At 41.4% G+C, this 16370-nt stretch overlaps 1 protein-coding gene across 1 annotated transcript in view; it reads left to right on the forward strand.

Annotated features, from left to right (window-relative positions):
• The window catches only part of RSPO3 (R-spondin 3), a 61876-nt gene extending 48509 nt beyond the window's left edge, over positions 1-13367 (forward strand). The window contains exon 5 of the mRNA XM_026045854.1: positions 12533-13367. Coding sequence (XP_025901639.1) covers positions 12533-12726 — 194 coding nt within the window. The 3' untranslated portion in view covers positions 12727-13367. The remainder of the gene's footprint in view (positions 1-12532) is intronic.
• Positions 13368-16370: the final 3003 nt, after the last annotated feature.

The following is a 16370-nucleotide window of genomic DNA, read 5'->3' on the forward strand; positions in this document are numbered from 1 at the left end:
CTGGAGAGCTAAAACTCTCACCATTTTGGCCTCCACGTCCTGGAAAGCAGAACAAATGCAAGGGAGAAGTTTGCTAGCACATCTATCAAATTTAGTCCAAGAATGTGAAACATTTGGGGTATGTGAGCTACACAGTAAATCAAGAAGTGGATGTATCAAGCCTAATGGTGGCACATACAGTACTGTTTAATCAGCTAAATCCTGGGCCGTGGAACACTTCCATGTATAGCAATGCTGTTGTAACACTGTAAATCGTGGACAGCAATGGCACTCATTCACTATTGTATTAGCTGCCCTTCTTTTAAAGGGCCTGATCCAAGACCCACTGAAATCCTACTGACTTCTAGACTTCTTTGGATCTGGCTGTAAAGAATGGATTTTCAGCATTCCTTTAAAACAAAGTGGAAACAAGGAAGCACTTTCTGGCTGCTGTTTCTTCTCTTCTTACTGAATATTTGTCTGTTCTTCTCCACCCAGGCAGCTCTATTTGTTTTTCCCCACCCAGGTCCCTGCATCTCGAGTCTCCTCGTCTCTCCTCAGCATGCAACCCTGCCAGCTTGGACACCTGAGGAAGCTGCTGGTTTGCTTAGGCTGCCCCCCACCCCCTGTTCTCTTTCCTACACATAGCTCTGAGAAAGAAAATGTTTGCTGCCATAACTTGTCATTAGAAAGGTCTGAAGGAGTTTCGGAATGCTTCCAACAAGATGATAACATCCAGTATTATTATCAGAGATCATAAAGACCAGGAAAGAGGCTGTGGGAATCTCCATCATGGAAGATTTTTCGGGAGGTTAGACAAACATCTATCAAAACAATCTAAGTATACCAGTCCTGCCTAGCAGCACAGTAATGGGCTAGATAATGCTTTGATAAGCAACCCTACATTTCTAAAATCACTACAAAATTTCCATAAAGTTCTTTCATGCCTATTGCCTTCTATAAAATGTTCCCAGGCAGACTGCAAACTGCGGAGTTACAGAGCACCAATCCAAGTATTTCTGCTCACAGATACCAGTATACAGACTCCTGTTGTCTTTACCAAGCTCAGAGTTTTATTTGGGCTTGAATCAGGGAATTGAAATCAACTTTCCTTCCAGTTTGTCCAGTTTAGGCATATTGCATTGCTGAGATRTCTGCCACATTCTTCATGTTTTGCCTTCAACAGTTTTCAATTATTATCACAGAACGAATAACAAATATTTATCATTTAAAAATTCAATGTCCACGTATTTGATGCAAAATTCAGAAAAAAAAGTCTAAAATTGCAGTTGTTAGTTTCTTGACATACCAAATGACAGCAAAAAAAAGAATCAGCGATCCATTAATGAAAYATACATTAACGTATGTTTCTAGGGACTAGGGTTTTTTTTCCTACTGATTTTTGGTTTCCAAAAGACCCAGTAGTGAAACTTWATTCTAATCTAATCCTCCCCAATATCTATAGCAAACAGTAGCTCCAGTATAAAGATTTACAACTACAGTTATGTCTCTGCTTTGTTCTTAAGCGTGTATTTACTTCTGCCCATTTGCTTTCTGAAATTCTCTCTCCCATTTGTCATCTGAAGAACTCCATTTAAAAGGAAAACAGGCTTCGGACATGAAACACAGCTACATTCCTGAAACATGAGATGAACAACCTTTAATTCACGCAACCTTTCATTTACAGTAATGTGTAATGGATGGCCCGGTGTCATTATAGACAATGTTTCYCCCTGTCATTAGCCTCCAAGAAGGTTTAAACATTTGAACATTTAAAGGAACACTGTTTTAGGCTTTATATTCTTCCCCTTCTTCCTCCCCCACTCCTCATCATCCTTTCTGATTGCCCTTGCTCTAAGTGCCTAATCCAAATGCTGTACTCTGCAAATTGCACTTACTGTTGGCTTCAAACTTAGAAGGACCCTTCTGAAGACTTTTTATACAAACCCYAACAAGGTCACAATTGGAAAAATCTCAGCTGGTGGACTTGGATCTCATGAGCTAGTGAACATTTATAATTAATATTAATGAATGGCAGACAACAGATGTTTATTGCCTAAGTAGAAATGTTCATTGCTAAACCAGAAGGATTTAGTTCAAATCCAGAGGAACTGACTTTATTCCTTGCATGGATGCGGGTGGTGGGAGAGAACAGCAATGGGTAAGCCAGTCACGCTACCTTTAAGGATGAACAAGAAAACAGTACTCTGTTAAGAGGCACTCTGAGCTCTCTATATCACTCAAGCATGATGGCTGGTTCCTTAAAATACTGAAGTCAGAYGAATTCCCTGTTTTATTTGCACAATAGTGTTTTTCATCTGTAGATCCCAAAGTACTTCCCAAAGTTAAGGAAAAGTTATCTCCATTTTACAGACGTGGAAGCTGAGGAAGGTATCTAAAGACCTTATTACAAAGCACTACTGAAAACAAAGGAAAAAATAAACATAGAAGTCCTCCACTGAGACCAAGTATCAGATTTCCATCCTCAACTTATTTTWGGTTATTGGATTTTTCTCCCAGTGCTCTTAAATCAAACTAATGCTATGATGAATAAATCCCTTAAATATCTGACATATTTCCTCAGTCCTGGAATCTCTCTGTACTATGGAGGTGGAGTTCAGGATCTACATTTACATATCAACACGAAAGAGTCTCATGAAAGAGTCTCTGTGTCAGTACAGCATCCCTCTAAACACTATTAAGGTTTAAGGTTGCTACAATCTGTGTTTTCTAACTGAAAGCAACTCACACTTTCCAAGTAGCTAAGTTATACAAATACCAAGGAACTACATGAAAAGCTAATTTTCAGTTACTTTTTCATGTTTATTGTTGGGGTAAGCGTTCATTTGCTTTGGTCTCTGCAGACAGAACATCCTGCTCCTTTTGGGGTCTCTTTAGAGTACGTGCACAGCAATTGCTGGCTGTTTTCTTACATCAGGGTGTTTCAACTTCTGTCTGACTGTCTATAAAATGTTTCCCACTCGTATGTCTCAGATGTTATAAAAAAGTGCCTAAGAAGTCACCGGCAAAAACAAGYGAGATTCAGAATTGAAGAAACAGTGTTTTTTGTTAATGTACYAGGGTGGGGGGGGGAAATTGGTTTGTTATCTTGCTTTAAAAAAGATATATGTAAAAATATTTGACTGAAGTACAGTGATCTTCCTCAGAAGGAGCCAGGAAAGGCTGGAAAGAGAGATAGATGGTCCTCAGAATGCCCGTTTTCAGAGGGTAGAGAAGGTCCTGACTTGCAATACATTGTAATAGAGCATGTCTCTTACTTCACCTTTGCTTCGGATTTCCTCAAACCTTTTTGCAACCCCAGAATTCAACTGCTGTCAGCAGCCCCACAATATGTGCTGAGCATAACCCATGGACATGCTCAGAAGCAGAAAGCCTGGCATTATCACCACCTTATTGGCATTACTGTAGCACTCTTAGGACTCCACCCAAGCACCAAGAAAATAAAAGATTTTTACTGTTACCATTACATACTGTTGGTAGGAAAYGTGCAGGCAAGACACATGGTAGGTCTACTAGTGGGATGGCTCCAGACTTTTCTTAGAGTTTCCTAGTGTTCTGTGTCAGAAGAAGCTGTTTTCTCATTGCAGTTGGGGTTGCATCTCATCCAACCTTTGGGCCATCTACTCTTGCTCACGTCAGATCTAAACGGCACAGTGGTGACCAGTTTATAAGGCATATTAAATAAAAGAGACTCAAGTGTTGCACTGTCATGCGGAATATTCATTCTTCACATTCCACTTGAGACTACTCATAAAGCCAACTGCTAATTTCACTGCGCAAAGCCAGTGTTACTACAAACAGCTCTAAACTCTCAGATCATTCCCAGAGGGATTTAAAAAGAGTAAACTTATCACATTCTTGAAAAAAAAAATGAAAGAGCTGGATACAATTTACACAATTTCTATCTGTGATTCATTTTCAATTGAAGACTTACAGGCAGCTTTAAAACATTTGCATTTTTTTATGCATGTCCTCCTTGACCTCTTCTTAGAAATCTTTGGTTTTCTTATTTTATAGAGTTGAATTTTCCAAAGGAATGGAAAATGCCAGATAACCAAAGTCATCACATTTCCCAGAAACATGCTGATTCCAGTGAAGTCTCAGTGGAAAGTAGATAGGTTGTGAAACTATTTTGCCTTTGTGTTTTGGCTTCTGCCTACTCTTCCTCCAGCTTCTCTGGTGGGTGGGCTCTGGCAACTCACCTCACAGCCTGAGAAGGAYGTGAAAACTCTGAGATCCTTTTCAAAAGATCTTGCTCACCTGAGCTCCTAGAGCTTCCTACAATACTCTCTGAATCACTGTGGCATGGAAAGCTCCTGAGACTATGTGAGAGGCAGCAGAGAAGTCTTTGCCTAAGTTTGATATCTACCTGGTGAAMTGTTAGGTGTCCTATGAGTAGATGAAGGAATCTCTTCAGAAACTCAGAGAGATGGTGCAACACCTTTTTCAAAACTTTAAGTCCTCTTTTTTTTTAACAAGAGTTCCTGTTCTCTARGACATTTTGAAACCTGACTTGTCATTCCATTCAAGTTAAAAATGTATTGGGAGACACTGGTGCTTCCTGGAGAGAGAAGAATCAATGATTTGGCAAGCTGAGTATATATGTGTATATACATGTATTTTGGGGAGGTGAAATTGGAAGAAACATCTGGTTTTGAAAAGTATCCTTGGGAGTAAATTCTTCCTTCATTTATACCGAAGACCAGCAACTTCACTGTGTTTGAGAAAGTACAACAGGGCACAGAATCTGGCCTCCAGCAAATTTAAATAATAACACTTTGGTTATGGGTTGATGATTTTGCTGAGTAGATCTATCAGGGACTCCCTTCCCTGTATATATTAGTTACTGACAACTAGCTGATCAATCAGTCAGGTTGGGCTGGACTACCTGTGAAGTGCACATGGACTTCCATCTACCTGTCAGCACATGTATCACTCCATGTGGGAAAGCAAACAAACTTAGCTTAGAAGAGGTGGGATAAGTGATCCATGCAAAGAGAGGGCAGAGTGGTATCCTGTTGACTTCCCATTCTTCCTTCTTCACCTTTCTGGAACACCAAGAAACCTAAAGAGACATAGGCAAAGGGCTCCAAGTATGATTGAAGGCCATTTTCTATACTAGTAAATTAAATGCTGCCAGGTGCCCAGGTTCTCTGTTCCTGATGCCAATTGACATGATCAGGCCACGTTAAACTTCCTTTGTTTCYGAAATAGAGTGGCCACCTTCAGAAAGACCTTCGAGAACCACCCACCCCTGGGCCACACTAACTCTAAAACATATCCAGGCTGGCCCAAGACAAGGCTATTTGAGGGACATTATTAACAACTTAATATTATAGATGGCAAGGACAGGCGTCAACACTCTTTTAATGCCCTACTGMAGACGCAGTTAGGTGTATATCTAGATTAGAGGTGCTAGAAACATTTCTCTCAGCTACATATGAAAGTGAGATTTCCCCCCTTCCCTGCTCTCCCAACTTCCCCTCATTCACCTTGGTTTCCTGACAAACAAATCTCAGAGCACTGCTTTGGGCAATAAGTGCTGGTCCAGCCAATTGTATATTACCCGTTCTTAACCCTGTTGGCAGAGAGGTCATATTGGGAACAGACCTGCAGTGTTCACAGCATGGAGTTTCTGCCTCACACATTAGCAACACTGCTCCATGGGTTGCTGCACTCAGACACGGCTCCTAATTTACATCTGGAGGAGAAAAGCTGATGGAAAGCTACCAGACAGCAGAAAGACAATTGCCCTTTTCAGGTTTCCAGCACAGTGCTGCTGTGCTTTACATGAGGTTCTCTGTTGCAGAGTTATATTTGTGTGTCTGTGGATGCATTTAAATACACACATAAATGTGCTCACAAATGCACACACATATAAGACTAACACCAAATGAAGGTCCAGTACTGAGACACGGACAAGGATTCAGGATTCAGTGAAAGTAACTAGCATTAGCCATTCCACCTCAATGCGTGGTAAAGACACAACGCAGCCCAGAAGCACGCCACGGCTATTTAGAGAAAAAAGCATTCTGTATTACACTGCATCGTTTATGGGTGCATCCAAACATTTGGACGATATTATATTTGCAAAATTTACAGGTTATGCTAATGCAAATAGCTTAAGTAAAGCCAAGAAAAAGGCTTTTCTTGTTTATCTCTCCCTTCAAAACACTCTGAGTACAAATTTGCTAATGCTAAAGAACCAATTTTCTTTGGGACTTTCTCCTTTATACTATTGTACTAGAAAGAGTTCAAATGTCTGCTGAGGCACAAGCATCTGTCTCTTATCATGTATAACTTTTCTTGATTATTTCTAGAGAGGCAGACTAAACATGCAGCTCTGACATAATGCAGCATCACATTTTTGTTTCTGGTTCGCTCAAAAGCCCACACCAGCTGAACCTAGTCTCTAAAATGAGCTATATTTATGGCCACAATGTGGGCTAATGTGAGGACTTGGAATATTGAGGCCTGAAAGGAGAACAAGTGATTATAGATTTATGCCAATATTCTGGCATAAAGCTGTTCACCACAAAGAATGGTTTTTTGGTACCTAATGACTACTATCTCTATGGAACATTTGTATTGTCATCTGATTCTGTTAGTCTTAAAGCCATATGATGTATCTGAACTCACATCTACCTTTTCATGTCTTTTAGAAGAGAGGTAAAGCTCRAATTCCTTTCAGATGTCATCAATAATCATCTCAAAACAGGCTCAGCATACAGGTCTGAGAGAACACACCACCTCCCTAAATTCCAGCACGGCGTGTGTCACTTCCTGTCCTAAACAATGTGAAGTGGTTTTATGCTCCGTTAAATAGTTATCACGTTCTTCTTTTTGGAAACTGTGTTCAGATTTTATACTGTGTATTCTTGTAAGATCAAAGTGGTCATGTAATTATAAAATTGCTATTGTTAGCACAACATTAGTCCTGATTAAAACAAGGCTGCTAGCAAATTCCCTTAGTCCCAACAGACAAGTGCACAAGGAAATAAATGCCCCAAGGCTGTTTTGCACAGGCAGCAGTAAATGTCTGTGCAAACAGCAGAGAGAACTCATTATAGAAGTCTTTTCTCTCTACCTGGTTTAGCTCTTTTAACTTAMTATACACATAATGGGGATCAATATTTTCTTTAACTGTAGTGGCAGCAAATTCTGACACATCCTTTCTTGGTTTACTTAATTTGCTCATTCTCCTTTAATCCTAATTTGTCTGCTTCTTGTAGCAAATGGCTGTTGCATTGGCCTGATCTATTCCTGTATTTTTCTTTCCTCCCAACATCCCTGCCTCATCAAGTAAGCACATACTGCATAAATTAGAAGCAGTGTTTTTCAAATTAATATAATTTAGGAGTAGAGATTCTATTTTCAGAGGCAAATGAAGTTGAAGGACACTAAACCTCAGGCCTCAGGCTTCCGTGTCACCAAGAGCCTGCATCTACAGAAATATTTCTGTTCTTAACGGGAGATAGGAACAGAAATGAGTCAATCAGGTCCTAGTRCGCTTGCTCAGCTATAGGTGTCTGGATCATATGAGAAGTCGTGTGATATATGACAGGTATCACAAGAGACTGAGGATATGAGACAAGCCTTAAGGTCTGTGCCCACCAGGATTGGTATGTGGAGGCCATGTAGGCTCTCCTCCATTGCATCTCAGCAAACTGTCTATGTGTTGACAGTTCAATTACTCTTTAAGAACCTTTGGGCTCCTTAAAAAAAATTACCCAGATCTACTTCAGTAGTTGGTGCATCTTCAAGACAGAGAAATACAGACAGGAAAGGTGCTCAGTCATGTGGCACCTGGGAAATTCTTCTTGACCCTCATCATTCTGCTCCTTAGTGATTAGAAAACGGGGATACCGTAACTAGGAGCACTAGGCTCCCTGATAAGAAAGCTATACTGTTGAAAGTGCAGAAAGCCTTACCAGATGAATCAGTTGCTAACATCTTGTGAATGAAAGGATCATGTTCTTCGCATAACTGGGCTATTGTGGGTCCTGGGGTTTGTTTGCTTGCTAGTTGGTGGCATGAGTACATGTTATTGCTTGTGTTTAAAAAAAAATCACATTTCTTGGAAATGAGAGCAACTTACTCATTTGAATAATATGACAAGATTTGATCATAGGCAGAGCAATAGTAAGTGGCTCTGGCGCCCGTGTCATGTCCCTCTTCCAGGTGGTCACTCTGTTGTTCTCTAGGCAGCACTGTGAGGAAGGGCAGCAACTCCAGAGGGACTAAAAGAAGTCCCTGAGAGGGAGCAGAGGCATTTATTTCCCCCCACCCCCCTATACCTCAAGGCCTCCTCTGAGCCCTGGTKTTCACAGTGCCCCAGCAGCAGTGGAGCCTCTCAGGGGTCGGCTGAGGCAGTGGGGAGTGTGAAAGAACACCATGGCACGTTACAGCTGCGGCTTGTGGTCTTTTATTATAGGTCTGCAGTTTATTACAATGTAGTGGGGAGGATTTTGTGGTCTGTGGCGACATATACAGTAGAAATGCTGAGATCCTTTCAGATASAGGCCTCTTACATACGTGCCCACAACCCTGGCAGAAGCAGCTTAGTGACTCCTCTTGCCCTTTCTGCTCTCCCAGAGCAAATTTCTCCTTGGGAATGACCTATCCCAAATGCTTGTGGCCAAATTCTCAGCCCTGGCAGGTTTCTGTCAGATCTGTCTTGTAACATTCCCCACCAAAGCAAGGCAATTTTCTATGGTCAGACTGTATGGCTTTCTACAGGACTTAGGTGCACATGGAAGAGAAAAGGGAGCTGACAGGCTGCGCTGAGCTGCCTGGTGTCACTGTAGATGAATATAATAGGGTGTGATTAAGTGACAATGCCTACTGTACATGAATTTTAGAAGGTGCGGTGGATTTTAGATTGTGTAGTGGTTAACGTGCCAATTAATTTTTTTTTGTCAGTACATACCACGCTCTCACACGATACTCTTTAAGCATTGAATTCTCCCATGCTCCTTCTCTGAGCTATGCAACATACATGTGTGTGCAGTGGGAACACCATATCTGACACGATTATGCAAAGATTCTTTAAAATATTCCGGTTTACTGATATAAAGTTGTATTCAGACCTAGACTACATAAATGAAAACACAGGGATTTCTTAAACCACGGACTATAAATTAGGCTAACAAGAACTCTGTGCCTTTAAGCTCATCTGATGTGTAATTATATTGTTCTCTGAAATAATTTCACCATCTGAATCTAATGTGAACTACCGCACTTCTCAAAATTATACCTTGCCTGTAGATTGTCTTCAGTATAAAAAGTTGCCATTGTTACAAGGAGCAAACTGTCTTGCAAGCAGATTGACTAGACAGCGCCTATGGACTAAATCCTCTAGTACTGCTGCCAGCATGACCTCTCAGTTCTGATATAAAACCCGTGTAATTCCAAATAATTACTCCACAAAACTCTCTGACAAATCCACACTCTCACCCGCAAAACATTCCCTTGGAAAACGCCTGGCTATCTTCCCGTTCGCTATTACCCTTGCTATTTTTAAACGCCGAGAGTGTTTGTCACGTTCATACGCAGCCACGGTGCTTCGCCCCGCTCCAGGAGGCTTCGCCGCGCACCGCGAAGCAGCGATGCTGCCACGGCGCGGCACCGCGCGGCCTCCTTGGTATCTCGGATTGCCAAAACCCCTCCTGAGGCACCGCAAGGGCGCGGGGGAGGGAAGGAGGGAATGAGGGAAGGCGGTGAGGGCGCCGGGCGGCGCCGCCTCTCGCGCTTCTCGCCGCGCCTCAGGGCGGCCCGCGGGCGCCCCCGCGCGGGCGGCCCCGGCGCTCCCTGCCCGAGGGAGCCGCCTCGGCCGCCCCGCTTTCCGCCGGGCGGGAATTAGGGAATTTCCTCAGAGCTTGAGAACCGGCTTAAGCAGATAATTTAATTCTGAAGGAAAATCCGTTTTTTATTTTATTTTATTTCAATGCAATATAGGCACATCCAAAGGCATTTTTATGCATATGTGCACATATCATACAGCAAGGGTTTTCCAACCCAACCCAACAACAAAATTCTCCATAGAGAAGTGAAAATCTCCCTAGAATATTTTCCTCTAAGTTTCAATATTACATCATCATTTTTGATTAGATTCGACTTTATTACTTTTCTTGCCTTTGCTTCTTCAGATGTAAAATAGCTCAAGCGTAAACTTAAAACTGCGTATGCCTTGTTTACCACTTTCCATGTTACAGAGAGACGAGGTTCCACAGTAATTCAGGACTGCAATTCAATGTGCTCTGCAGAAGTGCGATTCGGAGAGTGTTAGAAAAAAAAGAAATATTTAGGAACAAATATCRGGGAAGATGAGAGCAAGGATACAAGCAGAAGCAGATAGGCACAGAAAAATCCTGCTCAAGCTACATCCCWATGCTGGCAGATAACATAGCAAACTTGAACTGCCAGCAGACTAGTCCTTCTGTTCCAAAGTGAACCRAGGACACACTGGAAGTAACCTTATAGTCATATAAAAACTCCCACTTACTTTAAAATAGCGGTGAAAGGAACTAAGCGACCAGCATGAACAAAGATGACCTTTCCATGCGGTCTGTGCTTTACTGCATCCCCAGACAACACTGGCCTAGAGAACAGAYCCACTCATAAAGAGCAGCCACTGCATGGACGTGTTATAACTCATGCATAACATTGCACAGAGGACTCCAAACCAGTCAGCTTCAGAGCACACCCAACAACAGACTCTCAGGTCCTAAGCAGAAGAGAAGGATTGGGTTTTAAGCACTTCCAGAGATTATCTTTGCTTGTCCTTTATAATGACATCTGTCTGAGTAAAACAGAAACAATAAAGCCATGCCTTGATAAATCACTGGTTAGATGTCAAGTCTCTCTCAAAACTTACAAATATAATTATGTGTATTCTGCATGTGTTCACATACATAAATATGAATACACATTTCTGRTGGTGACAACCTTAAGAATCACTGGAATGGAATACTGCCACTTAAGTATGGATGCGTAGTATCTACTAGTAAGATGTGGCATTAAACTGGATGCCTTCTGGAGGCCTATCCTCACTTCTTAGTCTTACTCCTTGCCTTACTCTTTACTCCTTCCGCTCTTTCTTCACCTCCTCTGAATCTCTGTCTGACCTGCTTTGTTCTCTGAGCGAAGTCACTTCTACTGCTCCTGCTGCTGTCTACTCGTACAGAGTCCATCAAACTTTAAATAGTTGTCAGGTAGGTTTTAACTCTGAAATGGCCATAGGTGTCTGAATTCAGCACACTCCAAAGCATTAAGATTTATTGTTATCCAACATAGGTGTAGGAAAGGCTGCGTTATTTCTGCTAGTATTTAACAGCAAAAAGTGTTTTTCTTTTTTTCTTTTCTTTTTCTGTAATAAATAGGGATAGTTTATTTCCAATAGTGATATTAGCGTGGTATCATAAAACAGTTCAGGCAGATATTTGCCCAGAAATCTCCCCATGTAGGGAGGCAGCATGAACCCTGCAGATCAGTGTGACCCTGTAAGCCTCAAGAAAGGCTGATTTTAAAGACATACCTGGGACTCTTCCATACAAAGATGAATTTCAGTCATATAGCTCAGTAGCTGAACCAGTTCCACAAAGAAAAAAATCATATTTGTTTTAGACTTGGGCATATACACACGTTTGGGTCAATATTTCATATCTGCCCCTGTTTCTAAGGTAAATGGAAGAGGTAGAAACATGATTGCACTTTACAAATACCATATACATACAGTATGCAAAGTTTTAATATTCTGAAGAGGCAAGAAGTTTTCCTGGAAAAGTCCTCAGCAGTAAAAAAAATCCTGTTTTCTACTCTAAGAACCATATAAAGCAAGAAAGGAAAAAAAAAAGCTTGGATACCTAGCTTTGTAATGATCATTTATAGCTTGACTTGAGATCTRGAAGATCATTTTTTGTTTTGTTGAGGGTCCCACACATGCACTGTAGTAGCCTTTTGTCACAGAGTAAGTGTGCAATGCTGGAAATCCTCATGGAACAGGTGGGGTGTGGGCTAATAGGAGGAAGGTTTTTTTTTTAAGACTTAGATGCTGAGCATCGATGGTGATAGAGGAGTAACAGCTGGGCCATTTTCTTCCCCATACTCCCACACTATTTGCTCTGGCTCCTGGCCTGAGTTAAAGTTACAGCAGTTGATAGTTAAAGCTACCTGGCGTAGGCCACAGAAATCCTCAATCCAGTTGTGTTTTGGTGGAGTACATGGAGCTGTGCCTCTGGCTAGGGGRGAGAGGGAACTAGTGTGTAAGATATTTACACCAGCTCTAAAACACTGAGACTGCCCAGTGAGACCTTAGCTAGTCAGACTGACGAGGTAATGCTGGGCCAGTGACCACATTTAGCAGTGTGATGAAGAGCTGGCAGCTGGCACTACCAAACACCAGCACTTGTGTTTGGTTTCCAACAGGAGGTGCTAATCCAGGGCAGGTTTTACAGACTTCAGCAAAGCAAGAGAGTGAGACGTTTAAACAGCCCAAGCAACATCTTCTAACATGCCACCATTTCTATTTCAGGGAAAAAAAATAGGGAGGAGAAACGAAAAAAGTCCAGCAAAGAAGAAAGTAAGGAGACAAAACAGGAAAACAAAGGGCGAGCAGCCCGAAGACAAAACCGAGAACAGAGGGAGAACAAAAACAAAACGCAGCCCAAGAAAAGAAAAGCCCCAAATAAAGAATCAAACATGGCACCCATCGACACTGCACGTTAACAGCCTTCCAAGATCATTTGAGTCTTATGATGCTGCTATCTCTACCAGATCGCCCTGACAGGTGCTCCAACCATTCAGGCCGCAAATGGACAATGCTACCAGTTATTATTAAACTTTAAACGACATTCCAAATACTTCCTATATTCTCCAAGCAACCATAGTTTATTAAAGTGATTGACATGAGCCAAGGAAATAAATCTAAAAATGGGATACTTTAAAACTGTTATATTATATGCTTCCATGCATCTGTAAAAGGCAATTAAGAATTTTTGTATATATTAATAATAGGGTATAAAATATAGCAATATAATAATGAATGACTTTCAGATGAACAATGTTCTTTTTCTTTGTAAAATATTTTTCAAGTTATTGTTTAAGTATGAGGCAAGAGATATGTCTAAGTCAAAGACGCAGTATCCCTTCATATATTGTACATAAATACTAAGAGGAGGAGGAAAACATTTCTCAAGAGACAGTAGGAATTTGAGGTTTTATAACCTGTGGTGAAGCAGGACAGAGTTGCCCTGTGGCTCCCTGRTCCAGACTTGGGCGAGAAATACCAGGGGAAAGCCTGCAGGGCTTCAAAAGCTGAGGATAAAAAAGCAGAAGCATCTGCATCTTTGAAGACTGAATCCCTGAGGTAGAAAGAGTGATGGTGCTGAGCTCGTGCACGCTCTTATCTGTGGGACAATGTTTTCTGGTCTAAACAGTGGTACAGTGTGTGCTGTTCTATGCTTTTTATACCTATGTGTAACTTAAGTCTACATTTCAAATCTTCTGGTGAATGACAAATCGTATTTGTAGGAGACAATGTTGAGTTAATAAAAAACAGAAAAAAAGACCATTAATGTGTTTTTTTTCTTTCTTTTTTTTTTTTTTTTTTTTTTTTTTTTTAGCAGAGGACAAAACACTGTTTTTACCAGGTTCTCAAACATGGCAGAGAGAAAGGGACGCATCTCATTCACAACACATATCATAGTGAAAGAATGTGTATAAGTAGAATGATTTGTAAGTTGAATTTACAAACCTTTACCCAACTTTATTCAAATCTTGTCCTACTACTTCTTTCTGAGGCAGCGAAGGTGAAAATTACCATTCTTCAGAAGTCATGAAAACACCTCCGATACCATTCTAGACATTTTAGTGACCCACAAGTGATGCACAGACTAAGATGTATGCTGCCCCTCTGCTCAGAAATGGATTTCACTTTTACAGACAAAAATGTTGAGGGACCAACTCACAGCATTTGCTTTGTTGCCATTATGCTATGGCATAGATAAGTCATTTGTTGCTATGTCACATCAGGATAAAATTGGAGCCCTTTCGCCATGCTTTGCTGAAAAATACATGTAAGGACAGGTCTATGTTATCAGCCCTACTTGTTCATAGCAGGCTTCAAGACTCTTGTCTCACTGTTGCTCAAACTGAACACATTTTAGTTTGTTCTCATCTGGAGAGTCCAAAATGCTTCCACAATGAGGATTTAACTGCCTCTCAGAAAATACTTAGGCTAGAGGGTACTTCGAGACACGTTATGCTCTATATGGACAATATAAATGCAGGCTTAGGAGTCAAGATAGCTCCATAGTATAGCTGAACATATGGACCACTCAGAGCAGGGATTTGGGGCTTCATTTTAATACTTTTTGAGGCAAATATCTACATTTCTGGCTTACTGTCCATCTTGTCAAAGCATTTCCCAAATGTAGATTTTGTACGGAATAAGAGCTAGCATAGTGTGGTATGAGGTCCAGATTATGTGACAGGCAAGTATTCCTAGCCAGCTCCTGTCTCCACTCCCACCTTTGGACTCTCACAATGCTTTTGACTAGACAACCTATCTTGGACCTTAACAAAAGAGTCTGTCCAATGCTGTGGCCCAAGGGAGAGGCTTCCATGGATTTTGGAGGAAGATCCTAATCATCTAGCTGGTGATCCAGGATGGTTTCCTATATCTTTGTAGGATTCCTTAAATTCATTGCATCTATATAAGAGCTTTGCCTCTTAATGGCATATGTACAGATATAATAATCTAGTAAAATGGGTGTCCAAGGTTCTAATGGTGCTTGGCTTAGTCTTTCAAGAGAATTAGTCACAACTTTGTATCACTAGTGCCAAAGTGCATGTGTTGTATTTTTACTGGTAAGAAGAACTAAATGCTAAATGCTAGCAGCTGAATTTTAGAGATTCAGCTAAATCATCTACTATAAGAGGCATCTCAATAGCTGATGGAGAAAAGGAGTGTGTGCTGAATGTCTGTGAGAGGTACAGACCAGGGGGAAACTTGAGTAGGGATAGCTCCCTGTGGCTCCCCACCTCCATCCCCACTCAAGGAAATTACCTCCAGCCTCCTCCACAGTGAACTGTTTTGCCTCCCACAACCTTGCCCAAGAAGCAGCAGTTGATCTTCCTTCTGGCCACACCAACCATAGAGAAACTGGTGTTAGAGGAGAGGGCATAGGATGTTCAGCCCTGAGACTCGAGGTGATGCTAAGGGGAGGCAGGGAAGGGAAAGGGGAAATCCTGCTGACTGATTCCAATCAGTTTTGGGATTTTTTTTTGGTTGCCACCAAAAGACGAAGTGCCTGTGATGGTTCTGTGCTGGGAGGAGCTGGCACCACAGGAGTCATTCAGTGCTACAAACTCTCTTGCAATTGCAGTAACCSATCTCTGGGGTTCTGGTGGGCAGARGGGAATATTCATCTGCTGAGGACAAATTACAACAGTAATCTTAAACAGCCATTCCTCCTGGATGCTGGCTTCGCCGAATTCATCAAATTAGACTATCAGTTGGACCATATGTATAACTGAACCCAGGGGGAGCTTTGCCTGCACTGGATGAACCTCTTAATCACCAATAGGACCAAATCTTTTCCCTTTCTTAATTAAATGCAAGCGAAATGGCAAGGGAGAGATGGGACAAGGGAGAAGGGACACATGGGAGAATGGCTCGATATTATTGCAAGCAAAAACTACAAAAATAAACAAGAGCATTCAGAGGGGAATTATAAAGAGGAAACAGAGCAAAACAAGGTGCTAAACAAATAATCTCCCTGATCTCAGTAATTCCCTGTTACATTGCTTGAGGGAGCCGAGGTAATGCCATTTATCTGGCAAAAATAGAGCTCTAGAAAAGTAGCATCTCAGAAGTAACAGACTGTAATAAAAAAAAAAAAAAAAAAAAAAAGAGGATGAAAAAAGAGGGTGAAGGGAAAGCAAGAGAATTCAGGAAACAAATGGGGGCTTTGTTATACGTTGCCATATAAACCTTTATTACAAACTTCAGCGTGCCTCTCCCATCTTACGCAAGTGGTAGTGACAAGAAAGACGGTTTGTCTTAACTGAGAACAGGACTTGGAATACAACAACCTTTCAGCAAGGAATAAAAATGTAAAAAGAATTTGGCTTGTGGCAATTGTAACTCATAGCAATAGTACCTGAGAAACATGACGCAGCTTTTCCTGGAAACGATCAAGGAAGCTGCTGTCATGTTWTTCCCTCCTACACAGGATAATGTTTGATAATATTTCTTGTAGCCATGGTGAAGCAGTAAATRTACATCCAACTCATCTGGACAACTAAAAGTACCTCGAGTTCTGGCTGTGAATGTAGACTACACTGGCTGTAGGTAAATATTCCACCGG

Source organism: Nothoprocta perdicaria, unplaced genomic scaffold (genome assembly GCF_003342845.1).
Source record: "Nothoprocta perdicaria isolate Ctin4 unplaced genomic scaffold, notPer1 scaffold_412, whole genome shotgun sequence".
In the NCBI taxonomy this organism is placed as follows: domain Eukaryota; kingdom Metazoa; phylum Chordata; class Aves; order Tinamiformes; family Tinamidae; genus Nothoprocta; species Nothoprocta perdicaria.